This window comes from Spea bombifrons, chromosome 4, assembly GCF_027358695.1.
Source record: "Spea bombifrons isolate aSpeBom1 chromosome 4, aSpeBom1.2.pri, whole genome shotgun sequence".
NCBI lineage: Eukaryota > Metazoa > Chordata > Amphibia > Anura > Pelobatidae > Spea > Spea bombifrons.
In genome coordinates, this window is record NC_071090.1 from 59,783,185 (window position 1) to 59,797,708 (window position 14,524).

Consider the following 14,524-nt stretch of genomic DNA (forward strand, 5'->3'; position numbering starts at 1 on the left):
AGAAGGATGATGATGATGCAGATTCTGAGGTTAATATGGCTACTCCCATAGTATACATATACGACTGTTTATAAAAAAAATCTATATAATATTATGTATAAACACAAATACAGAGAGAGCTAGCTGGCTGTAGGTAGTTTTGATAAGTTTAGTTACGCTAAAAGGCAGCTGCATAATCCAACAAAACGTATCCATTACTTATTTTTGACTCATCATTTACCCAACTGAATTTAGAATTTAGAACCCACCATGTTTCTATCTTGTTTTATTCTATAATCCGTTATTAATAGAGTAATGGGATTTAGCTTCTTGTGTAAACACCTTTATTCCATGTTTCATTTAACCCCTTCAATCCCAGGGGTTTTTGGTACCTCAAAGTCGGTTTAGCGATGTTTCTCTTTTCCTGTGAATAGTGTACCCATGTAAACTATATATTGTTTTTTCAAGGAGATAGAGCTTTCGTTTGATACCATAGTTGGATGATTAGCTGAAAATTTAGAATGAGAAATGTAGTAAAAACTAGCGAAGATTAGAAAAATAAACTATTTTTTTTTTTACACTTTCCCTCTGAATCCTCACAAAATTAGGTAAAGTGATGGAAAATCCCCTCCAAGTTTATCAATTCAGGTGTCCTGATTTCAGACATACCTAATTTATATAGATTTTCCAGACTTTCCCAGCACCAGGGAGCATACTATTAGGTGTACAATTTTGTATAATTTTTATGCCTATGGCTTAACGGGTTTGGGGGTTGTGAACGGGGGCAGGAGGGTTATACTGGCTAGATGTTATGCTAGGGCTATGGGATGTAAGATTTTTTTAAGAATTTTTTTTATTATCTTTTTTTATATCTTTTTTTTTAATTTTTTTTTTATTTTATTTTTTTTTTTACATTTTTTAGTATTTTTTTTTTTTTTTTTTTTTACACAGTAATGGTTAGAGGTCCTCCTAGGGACCTCCTGAACATGCCAGTGATGTCACAGTGACATCACAGCTCACATTATAATTTTTTTTTAGTATTATTTATATTATTATTTTAATGATTTATTTATTTTTAATTTTAAATCACTAACCGTTTTTTTTTTTTTCCAGCTTTTCCGTTTCAGGACTGGAGGAGGAGTGAGAGAGATGGTTTCTCACTACCCTCCCCGCGATCCCCCCTGCACCGATCACACTGTGATCTCTATGCAGGTGCTCACAGACCTGCATAGAGATCGTAGTGTCTCTGTGCCTCATCGGAGGGCAGGATATCTCGTTGCAGTGGTAGTATATACTTGTGGTATATATACTACTATGCACCAGTGCCCTACGTGGTTGGAGGATGCATTGTATCCCCAGCCAAGTCGTATGGTGGGGTAAAGGAAGTTAACTCAATATTAAGGGGGTCTTGGACTCCAAGTTTCATTTTTTTTAAATTATTATTTTATATTTGTACAGGGAAGGTGGAGTGGACTACCCAATATCTTGCAACGTGCCTAGTGATGCAAAGCATAATTTGCAGGTAGAAACTTTAATAAATGTTAATACAAAATCTGCTTTCTAAGTGAAGAAATGTAGCAAAGTAACATTGTGTAACAGCCAGTGGCTGCAAAGAATGTGAGTGTAAGCACCTGTCACACATACAAGCATTTATTTACATACATATCATTTTTTGTAAGAAAATTCAAACCAGAACCAGAAAATTGAGTTCATGCCTACTTACGTTACAGACTTCTCAAGCCGGCTTCCTTGAGAACCAACGATTTCCCCCAATGTGCAATACATCTGACCAAGAAAATCCTGTAAATTAAAAAATATTTATATGTATGTATATAAAACAAATCACATTGAATAGCATCAATAAATGTCTTGTGATATACTGGCTACTAACTTTGTTAACATAAAATGAAAGTAGATTTTTTGTTTTGTATTGTTACATTACATACTGTACAAAGATGAAAATGTTACAATTTTAGATAACCTGCCAGAAACCGACAGAAAGATGGAAAACTCCAGTCCAAACTAACAGAATTCGCAATAATACTGGCACATTGCTGTGTGTCACTAGCAATGCATGATGCCGGCTGTCAGATTACAGGGTAATTCACAGCATCAAAAAAAAGGACTGACACTTATACTAGAACTTGCAGTTGAGTACACATAGAAGCTGGAATTTTGTATTTATGTTATTTTATGAAGCAGAGCAGTAGATACATAATGTAATCTAGAAGCATAGGCAATGAATTTAAAGTATGTGAAACATAAACACACACGCACTAATGGTTAATTTAGTTTTAGAAAGATTTTTATGGTGCTCATAGATTAAAGAACCGAGCAGCATGAGTTGGATGCGTACGCCAAATCATAGAAGATTTGTATATTCCACTATGAATGTATTTCACAGACTTATAAGTGACTAAACTAGCTGCCAGTCCAAGCTAGGAAGGAGTCCCTTCATTAGGAGTTTGTCTCTACAACAAAGAGGAAGATGTAGAAATGTAATGCTGTGAAATAATAAAAATGTAATCATGCAAATTCAGTTTTCTGGAGTGAATATATGAATGTAAAACAATAACACAAGAAAACTTGCCTGACACATGCAATATGTAACTAAAGAAACATAAAAGATTGTTGTGGTTAAATGACTATTACAGAATGCTACATGTTTTGCAATTTCCTTTTTCTATACTTCCAGCATGTGATTGGGGCATGTTTGCTAACGTTGTATTAGAATCACTCACTCATCTTTCATCATGCTGTCAAATACACTAAAAATTATCAGTGTTTAATAAAACCAATAATAGCCGTTTTTTTTTCCTTTCTAAATGGAAGGTAGAATCTGAGATATAGCATCCATAGAGACATTCCAGTAGAATATAATAGCAATAGTTCAAGTCTGAAGTGATTGAAGGAGACAACGCCAAGATAAAGCGTCTTTGGTGTCACACTACGGCAAAAGGTTAACTCCATCTAACCATAGGGCTTTTCCTGTTCCATTCGTCTCTAATTCAATGTAACAATTGGATTTTTTCTATCTAGATGGGGAACAAATATATCTAATAACGGCAAAGTTCAAATAATTACATGAACCTGTGTTTTTCTGTAAATTGACAGCTTGCTTCAAGCCCCGTGAATTTAAGATTTAGTTGATTTTTTATTTCACCGAAACACGGGCATATAGGCGAAAAATAAAAACAACATTATTGTTTATAATAAACAGGAATTAAATTCTGGGTTAGGCAATCTGGAATTCTCTGTACAAAATGGGGTGGGAAAATGCGCATACTATGCCATGAACGAATACAAAAAAACTTTTCTTTACAGAGTTTGCAATACAAAAGCAAAACATCTTAATAAAAAGAGGTGGGATAGATAGGCAGAGAGCACGCAAGAGTGAGATATGATATGAAGTGGTGGGGTAAACAACTTAAAATAGAAACTTACATGTTTGGCTAGATTAGGGCTCTTTGAGTCGACATCATACCTATAAACACAGCAAAGAAAATTAATATTAAAAAAGCAAATAATTGCATTTACAAAATTTCCTGCAGAGGTATATATTAACATTGCTTTTTAATAAAGTTCAGGCTATAGTATATGAAACTCAAAAGGTGAGGCAAGATGTCCCCTTGGACATACTGGCATGTCCAGTCATTTTTTGCATTGGAAGTGACATCTGCCTACTGATAGCTAGGACTCCCCAGTCAACAGAAGCCAAACGTTGGGCATTCTGCCAGAAGGACTTAGGAGAAAAGACCCAGGAGGGTCTGTCCAAGACTATGGAGAAATGCTTGCTGTTTAAAGCGTGACCAGTATAGAGGAGATCAGAGAAACAAATTATATCACTGGCATCCATAAGATATAAGAGAGATACCCAAAAGAGAGAACATTGCAAATTAAATACAAAAATAAATGCCATCAGAAACCAGTACACGATTAATGCCTAGGCCTCAATGCCCCTACTATTAGCCCTCCCCATGTCCATCCCACTGTAACACCCATTGCTCTACCCATCACTCTGCCTTAAGATCCTCTCATAAGCACACATTATGTAAACAGGGGCAAGCATAGGATTAGTAGCATCTGGGTGCAGTATTTCTTCAAGGCCCCCCTATAACTAACATGCATTCATACTAACATGCACTCTCACCAGAACACCACCTTACTTTATCACTACATACACACATGTACATTTACATACACACACACACACACACATTATCCTGCTCCTACTCTCCCCTTTCCCAGGTACCACTAACCCTAGGCTCACCCCTGATAGTCCATCATCATACACTGACACACAAACACGTCAACACCAAATATGAACACACATCCACTCATGCTAACATACACTTACACAATCTTTAACACCTTACAGTAAAAACACACAGGCTAACTCTACACACACATGGACATGCATGCTAACCCCATACACACACCCTAACACTACATACAGATATACACACTCATGCTAATGCCATACAGTAACACACACTAACTTCAACTTTATATACATGCACACACTATCCACCATACACCAACACACACCCATCATTGACATATAGTATTAGTGTGTGTATATTCAATATGTATAGTGTTAAAGAGTCAGTGACTAACACTTTATATACGTACTGACCAACACACCAGTACACATACATAGACATACACAAACACTGCTGCCTCTACTCAGTGGGTAAATAAAAATGCCAGTGCCCCCCCTGTGAGAAGTACGGTTAGGACACCCAAGCTCCTCCTGCACACACAGAAACATACCCCCCCCACACACACACGTACGTACATTTGTACCTACATGCACAATAATATATTTTCACACACACTAACATACTTACACACAGTAACCAATGTTCCATATAAGCTGTGCATGTACGCGTCCACACACACACACACACGTTTTGCAACCAATGGACAAATGGAATTTATGTCACTTCACATCTGGTGCAGTGCTGGCTTGCAGTCGCGCAGAGGAAGACCGCACTTCAGACTGCCAGACTCAGAGGCCTAGGATGAGGATGTGAGGCCAAAATATGTTTGTGTGAATATAAAAGGGAGTGTGCTAAGAGACGGGTATGAAGATGATGCAGAAATAATGCTGGGTGGTTATGGAGATGATGATAAGTTAGCATGAAGATGGATGATTGCGATACAATATGGGGTAATGATGGTAGGGGATGAAAATGTTGGTGGGTAGGGGATGGAAATTTTGGTGGGTAGGGGATAATGATTTTGGTGGAGGCAGTAAATTAATTATGATATAGGGGGTATGATGATTGCCAGGTGTATACACACACACACACTTTAATACTTTAAATATAGATATATACACAGGGTGATGGACATTAAATCTTCAAGTATAGAATAAAATCGTATATAAATAGTTAACTTCATAGATTGGATTAGTATTTGTATAATATTAAAACCGTGGAAATACAGTTTCGTAAGCCATAAGATTTCTGCGCACACCAACTACTAAAAATTAGAGGGAACAGTCACAGTAACATACTTACACATACTAACATGCACACACAGTAAGATACTGAAATACTTACACACACATACAGCAACATACTTATTTACACTTACACACGCGCACCCAACCTGCTTTTGTTGGCTCAGGAGGGGGCTCCTGTTCTTCTGCTTTTTCAAGGTCCTCACCTTGCGGGCCTTCACTACGGTGAGCAGGGGGGGCCTGGCCTCCCTGCTCTCTCAGGTGAGAGAGCAAAATGGAAGGGCAGTACACTAGTATTGGTCGATTATTGGATGCTAATAACACAAGCTGGATAGGCCTAATATAAATTTAAATTGGGTGGAGTGTGTCAACACACTATGAATAAAATAATAATTTATAGATTTGTTCTTATGCCTTAAATTCTAACTTGATCTTTAACCTTTTAGGGAACAGATCAAAGAAGAATGATTTTTCTTTGTTTTATTGTGCAGTCTGAATGAGAGATAAATAAATATTCCCCAAAAAATACTCTACAAAAGAACATCTGATTAAAGGGACACTCTACAACAAAATCAAAGCAACCACAAACACTGTATAGTAAAATGTTTGCTGCAAAGTAATTGAGACTTAAAACTCTTTAAGGGAATCTTGCATGGAACAGTTTTACTGAAAAGAAAAAGTCTAAGTAATGATTTTCTCTCTTTGTGAAAATAATAGCCTGTAGAAAAAGTAGTGATACAAAGCAAAAAGCCTTTTAGAAATTAATTAATGTTCCACGATTAGAAACAGCATTCATTTGTATTTCTTCTTTTACAACAGCTGCAATTCCATCTTTAAATGTACTCAGTGTTTTATTTTCAGAATCAGAATGGATGAGCAAGGCAAAGGCACACTTTAGTAAATGGCTTCTACCATCTGACTAAGCAGTTTAGAAATAAAACACGGCCCTCACTGGTTGTTTATCATAATCTTGCTTTGAATGCAGTAGCCAACAGATTTTCAAAGCAATCATACCTTTTCATTGTCCCGTAACAGGGTGTAGATAACATTCTTATGTGATGTTTATTAGAAATGAAACACCAAATCAGCAGAAACAAAATATGTTTATTCACAAGCTGACAATTAGGAAAAAAAGGAAAAAAAAAAAGAATTATTTTGATACATATGCAGCCTTACCATCAAAGCTGACATCACTCTTAGATTGTGGAAGAGTGGTTAGATGTGTTTGTCAACAAAATTCCAGATTTACCAAGACAAAACTTGATGCCTGGCAGAGTAGGGCTGCCATCAGGTGGGTATGACCACTACAGCTGCATGGGGTGAAGCCTTCAGAGCAGTTACAGACCCACACAATCCCATATTAGTGTAGCCAAATGTTTTTTTATGACATGGTAGGCTAAATCTGAGGGACAGATTGCATAATGTTCTCTCTAAAAAGGTGTTTCAGAAGATGTTGATCAAAAAACCTCTTGTTTGCAAGCCTCCTTACCCATCACATACATACTTTCTAAAAGGCTTAGCTCGCAACATGTTAAATGCCTACTAGTAACACACTTCGTCTTCACATTAGCCCAGGGTACCAGCTGCTCTCCTGGGGGAAAACTCCTTGTGCTTTATATTATATGCTTTGGTCAGCATCAGATAGTAATATTCGTATCAATGTTTCCAAGCTTCATCCCTGCCTTTGCAGTCCTCATTTTATTCAGGCTTAGTGTATACAATGTTCAAGAGTGCTTGTAATATTTTAACATTGCATTTTCAAAAGAAAGGCAGGGGAAGAAAAAAAAACAAAAAAAAAAACAGAATTGTAATATTTCCAACTTACAAATCAAATCGAAGATTCTGTCTCTCCTCAAAAAAGTAGTCCATTATAAATTTTTTTACAAAATCTGGATTTAAGGTGTTGTCGATCACTTCCGTCCTCCCATACTGCACAAGAGAAAGAAATAATGTATATATATTAGCGTTGTGTAAGCCTCTTCAGATAACCACTCGCACCAGAAATTAGGCATGGAAAGTCTATCAATTACATTGGATTATGCCCATTGGCTCTAAGCTTTGAAACAATTAATTTAATTCCCTGATGTGCATCAATGTTCACATTAAAGTTAATTTAGAATATCTGCATAATAACTCTCCAGGGAAAATTAAGTTTTTAAAAAATGGTTGAGCATTTCTTGTACCATCATGTAACATGTTCCCCAGGTGCCCTAGGTGATTAGAGAAAATCAAAGCTGGAGAAACCAAGTCATCAGCAGATGCAAATGTGTGTTTATGTAAGATAGACTTCCTTAGCTTGGCACACAGAGAAAAAAAAATTGTTACCGGTTAAGATGCCATTTTTCTTTTTTTCTTTTTTTTTTTAAGCAACTTTGGTGTCAAGTTACATAGAAAATTATTTGTATGAACTATATCAACATCAATACATATTGTTCTACAAGACAGGGATAAGATTTAAAAAAAATGATAAACTGGTGCATAACCCTAATCCTTTAGGGATAGAAACAGACCATTTTCTTATATTTTGGTCATCACTGTTTCGTCACAGGAATCGGAATTAGAATTACTAGTTTACAGGCAAAAGCATACAGAATTCCTCGCTGGTCTGCAGCTCTCAAGGACTGGAGCTGTGCACCGCTCTTTAAAGGATCTTTAAAATGTTATTCCTATCATGTAAAATAACGTGTAATGTTGTTGCAGCTCTGCCTTAAAAAGGTAATCAATTCTTGAACCAGTTAGAACTCGTGTAATACGGCAAAATAGTAAATATACAGCCAACGCAATATGTTATGCAACAGCTGTGACCTACAGCCTTTAAATATGAATCCCTCTCCATATTAACATGGATATTCAGTTTCTGGTATATGTATCACAATATATTTGACAAAATGATGCTGCAAAGAGATTCCAGCGGACTAGCGATAGGGAATGCAGGATGTGCAGCTAGAGCCTCGCTCTACTTTACAAACTGCGCCCTGTTGACTGGAGGAGAAGAGCACAAATCTCTATTTTGTTGCGTGTAGGTGTGAACAGATTAAAGGGACAGTTCAACCAGCATATGCACTTTAACACACAGGATTGCTGCGTGGCTCGTTTAAATTTTAGTGTGGTCCATTTTGCCAATGCATGGGAGGATTCTGCAGAAAATATATGCTTAAATAGTATACAATATATGATTAGAAAGAAAAAAGATAAAAAGGACAGATTTGGTTTTCAGAGGAAATAAATTGCAATTCTATAAGCACTCCTAGTTTAATAAACTGCTGATGATGCCATCTGTTTCAGAAGCTTTAATTGTGTAAATCTTTCAGACACTGTATATGCGAAGTAAATGTAGCTTCAAGCATGGGTAATATATATGATGAAAATTGCTAATGTTTCAAGATGTCTTATGCTAAAACTATTATTTCAAGGGGTTGTAGCAATTTCCTCTTTTGCGTTAATGTACTGACGCTTAAACAGAGCTGATTTTCAAGTAGAATAGAAATCATTCATCTTTTTTTCCCGCTTGTGTCATTAGAACATCTTACAAGGAAAACTCTATACAGCACCATAATCATCTATCCATTAAGTGAAAATCACCAGAATGATTTTCTCATTTTGTTTGCGAGGGATTAACACTGGTGCAATCATTTATATTTATGACCAGAAATGGTAACACAATCCTCCTAGATTCAAAAGTACAATATTCATTCTTTAATAAGAGGGAATTTTATCAACACTGGAGAAATACACATTTTAACAAAAAAAGTTAAAATGGTCAATTCTAATCCAGCTACATGAATCAAGATATCACAAATATGAGATGTATAGTGATCTTGTTCCTGGCATCTCACCCTAGGGTGACCAAAGCCAGCAAGATGGGGTACTGGACATTTAGGTGACTTTTACCATTGGCAATGTTTACCCATTTCTCACACCCAGCATCATCTCCCCACTGCAAATTTAGGGACTGCTTGGCTGCTGAAAGAACATATCACTTTCCTAGTGACTCTATAGAATTGTTAGGAAATTCCACATACTAAAACAATGCATTAAATATCTCCTAATAACATACTGTGCAAGATTAACGTGACTCTTTAATCAATGTGATTGTGTCATTTAAGCAGTCACTTTAAAAACAGGCCATTACCACACTGGATCTGAGTTTTGTTGCCTCTAAATGTATACCTAGAAGATCAGGGAAATGGAACATCTGTGCCTCTACTAGGAAGAACGCTATCTTCTCCAGCATTCCACTGGCAAGAGCTTTGTAATGAACTCAGAATGTTGCCTGTGTCCCTTGCTACACATGAACCAGAGAGGCAGGCACGTTTCCTCGTCCCCATGCTATATCACTGACAGTAGGAGAACCTCCTGCCCCAGGCATTGTGGTAAGGGGAGTAGATGAGCAACATTGATACCCCCAAAGTAGAACAACTTTATAATTACACTCCTGCTTTTAATTGGCTGTAACCAAGCTCATCAGATTCACCTTATGGAAGTCAGAAAAATGATCTAAATTCCTGATCTAAACCACCAAGGACACTGTGGGAGACTTAAACACCCAACGGGTAGCATGCATCCAAGAAGAGATCCCAGTTAACAAACATATTGCAATGAAAGAAAGAAAGAAAAAAAAAACATACCTCTCTCCATTCTTTGTTTCCAATGCCTTGCGTATACAATACACAAACTGTAAGGAGATTAAATAGAAATATGAGATTTTGCACACTTAAGCACATGCTCCATATCCTTCAAATACGCAATTTCAATAATCTTACGTCTCACAAACAAATTGATTGCTTCGGTAGTTATTTATATCTATAACTGTCAAATGCTATGATTTAAAAAAAATCAAAAAGTAATGACTATCGAACAGGATCACAGTAAAATACGGTGTTACAGTATGGGAAATATACAAGTGTGATACTAATACAGTTAACACAAGATATAACTTTTGGAAACAAATGAGCATGATAATAAAATAGGGTGGAATGAGTGTTATTTCCAGATTGTTCTATGGTTTGCTTATGATTCACCCACCTGTGATACGCACGTCTATACTGTAAAGGCATTAGTTTGCCCTGCTACTTTTCATATACAACTAGACCTAGACACATGAATCACAACCTGGAAAACTAGGCTAGGCTGTCAGCTGTAATTTTGCCTGCTGTGTAAGTTACAATAGTTGAGCACAGCTACAAAATGTTTCCCGTTCTAGACACAGTAAGTGTCAAGCTCTGTTAAAAGGTCACAGCTACAAAAATATTTCATTAATATACCAAGGCAAAAGCACAAGAGCTACTCCAGTACATAGAAAAGGCATATTACTGCATACTCATAAGTACTTGTACATTATGACGACTCTGTTGCTATATATATATATATTATATATATATACATATACACACCTTTGTAACTTTTTTCATAAAACTGGCATATAGTGTACAGTACCTGCCACTGGTTTGCATGACATTAACATTACATCAATGCAATTAGGGGTTCCAATATCTGTGGCTAGCCTTGGAGGCAGCTAGGACCTGGAATTCAGTCTCACGAGATTATAGGAGGGGGTATGGGGTTATATTATTTAATAAATAAAAAAAAACATGAGCTATATGGGTGTATAAACTTCTAGAGGTTATGTCTGACATAGTACCTAGTTCAAAGTCAGTTAGCTCAGAATATAGTCCTCTCTAAAAATGACAGCTCAAACTACACGTTGATGACGTTCAGTTTGTAGGGCTGTTTAATGATATTGGCTTTCTATAATATGTAGTGTAGTAGAAAAGCCATGTTCTGGTCTTTTTACATATTTAAATATATATGTGATGTTCCTGATATCACCAATATTCAATGCAAACTTAGATCTGTCATGATGGTTATGGAAAGAGTGGTATATGTCATTTGCAAATAGCCATGCACATACTACGGGAAACAGAGATCTCTTTAAATTAGGTACGCTAAGATCACATTGATTTCCCCCACTTCTCGCATGTAGTAAATCTTTGCATAAGGCTACACAATTTCATTCACAATTATCCTGTGATGTGAGAAAAAGACATCAATTTTCTCACTCTGCATAAAACATGCCTTCTTCTATATTTAAATACATAGCTTTATGAATGTGAAGATCCAGTATGCATTATGGTAGCTTGCTAATGACGGACCCATTTACTAGAAGAGACAAACACTCTAACAGGTGGAAAAATTCACAAACATTCAAATGCAAAGCCTATACACCAAATTAAGTCACTTTGAGAACATTTCAAATAATCACATTTTAAAACAATACTTTGTATTTGCATTTTGCTTAAATTAAGAATATTTAATTACCGTAGATGATCAACAGATAATTACAGGACAAATTACAAAAATATTGGAAATATTCACATAACAAAATGTCTCCATGAATTTCGGCGACACAAATGCTTTTTGGAGAACTTTCATTATAAGCATTCTTATAAGAAAGGTTTGAGAGAAGAAAGAGCCATGATTTAGATGCATAATGTTGAATGTTTTAAGACTCGCAGGTGCTCACACAGGGTTATGGAATGAATGATGAACGTTTTTGTAGAAAGATGAAATTAAATCACGCGTTGCCAATTCTCTTGAAAGGGTACGTCAGCATGTCAGCTTGAGTCGTGCACTGCATATATTATGAGATGACACAACATCAAAGCATCATGAACAAACCAAAACGGTTTGAAGTGTTTCATTGTTGCACAATTATGTGCCAAAGCAAATTTCATCCAATGCATTGACAGTCCGTTTCATGATGGACACAAGAATGTCTCTTTCTATTATTCACAGTCTTTGAATTAGCAAGGCCAGTCAGGCTTCCCAAAACACACAACATGGGAACCTAGCAAGACTAATAAAACAGATGCCTAAACAAAACTAGGGCATAGTCATACTTTTATTTGTTTAAATCGAGAATATGCTTACTAATCTATAACAAATTCATCAAGTTTTTCAAAAATGCCACTGTCAATAAAGCCTTTTTTACAAATAACATACAATCACATAATTTCATCAAAATCTTACATGCTGTGATTTTGAAAGCCTACTTTGTTTGTTAGACAATTAGATCAATATATCTCAAAGAAGTTTGAAAACCAACAATACTTACCACTTATTTTTGATATTTTCAAAAACACTGTGTTCTTCCATATTGACTTTGATATTATCACAAGAGTCGCACAACAGATCGGCAATTTAATTTTGTTGGTCCTGCGATTATTGGTAGAAAACTGGTGAGAAACACCATTGCTAACAAGCTAATGAATAAGGGGAACATTGCGAATCATAACAACGTTGCTCAAATTCATTGGCTCGTTGGCAATGCCATAAGCCAGGTTTCACTGGACCAAGAAAGAAAAGAAAACCGCTTAAAAAGGCAGAACTGTGATGATGTTCATGTCACGTACAAACACAAGTCAAAAGTTAAAATGTTAAAAAGGCATTACAAGCAAGTTATAACAAAACACAACCTTCCTTGTAAAAAGTATGTTTATTTTGCCACCGACTTATAAAAAAAGAATATTCATACAAACATTTTATAGACAGGCAATACAAATTAATGAACGAACCAGTTAACGCTTCTTATCAATGAGAAACATTCTAATGAGAAACATTACTATTTGATGTATGGCTACCATTTATTAAATAACTTTTATGAGAAGCCAACAAAAAAGAACTGCAACCAGAGAGACTCTTCGCCACATACAATTCTAATGATTAATATTAAAAATAAATTTGAAATTCACCTCCTTATATATAACTCATCCATGCAATGAAGGGATTTAATAAAATAAAGTTTATTTCAGAGGGGAACAAGAACTATACTTGGAGGGTCAGAGGTGTAGATGTAATGTAAGGAATTTCACTTACAGAGAGGGTGGTAGATAAGTGGAACTGCCTCACGTCATAAGTGTAAGGGGTCAATTCAGTGAGGGAATTTAACATGCATTAAAAGGCTTAAAAGGTATCCTTAATATAAAACAAGACCAAGCCCTGATAAAGGTCTGAGACTCTACATGAGTAAAAATTACTGATGGGCCGATGGCTTCTTATTTGCCATCAAATTATATGGTTTATTTTTTATTTTTATTTTTTTTTTATTTTTTTTTACAAAGCATGCAAAGGTAAACAAAAATAAAATGAAATGTAAATATTTGCATAAGTAGCTCAATGGCAGTGAACCATAACAGTAACAATAACAGTAGTTAATTATATAGATACATTAAATGGATCAAGAAGAGCAAGCATTTATTTCCAAAACTGCATCTAATTTGTTGATATAAAAACTTATCTGTATTGGCTTTTCTCCCACCTACCTCCTCTGTCTACAGTAACTATATAGAATATATGTATCACTAAATACAGGCTAAGTAATGCATAACTTAAACAGTCATGTCACAGTTGTCCCCTGATCAATGAAGGAAACTGTTTTGCTTTACTGATCCTGTGTGTCAGTAAAACAAGCAGAATCTCAATGAGAAACTGGTGTCAGGAAGTAGCATGGAGATATGTGGACTTTTAGGTGCTACAAATGCATCGTTCCCTTACAACAGAACGTATTCCAGTAAAGTCGGCCTTAGCAAAAACAACAGAGAGGGCGACAGAAGGAAAAAATATTAGATAAAAGTTAGATTTTAAAATGTGTCTGCGCCTTCAGTGCTGACTGAGCTGTTTTTCTATATAACCAGTGTGTGAACAGATCACATCAAGTTCTGGCACTTCACATCACACACACATATTCAGCAGTGTTGCACAATCTGGAGAACAACAGATACCGAATATCATTAACATTATAGAAAACACAAATTGATCTATTCAAGTTAGCAAACATGTGAATCTGCAGCAGAAACTATTGAGGAAAAAAAAAAAAAGAAAAAAAATACAAAAATAATTAAATAATGGGGTAGATCATTGCCCCCATCTTCCCCCACCCAATGTGTGGGGGGGCTAGGACCACTGCCATATTATATATAAGGGCACTCACCATACCTCTGCCAGTTGAACTCCCCTTGCCCCACTACACAAAGAATGGGAGGAAAAAAGAGAGGGGATAGTCATCACCCTCTTTGGTTA

The 14,524-nt window shown here is 36.0% G+C and overlaps 1 protein-coding gene across 1 annotated transcript in view; it reads right to left on the reverse strand.

Moving 5' to 3' along the window:
• Positions 1-14,524, reverse strand: part of CPNE8 (copine 8) — a 96,887-nt gene that overhangs the window by 48,976 nt on the left and 33,387 nt on the right. The window contains exons 3-6 of the mRNA XM_053461829.1: positions 10,075-10,121; positions 7,272-7,375; positions 3,424-3,463; positions 1,703-1,779 (exon numbers count right to left, since the gene is read on the reverse strand). Of these exons, the coding sequence (XP_053317804.1) occupies positions 1,703-1,779; positions 3,424-3,463; positions 7,272-7,375; positions 10,075-10,121 (268 nt within the window). The remainder of the gene's footprint in view (positions 1-1,702; positions 1,780-3,423; positions 3,464-7,271; positions 7,376-10,074; positions 10,122-14,524) is intronic.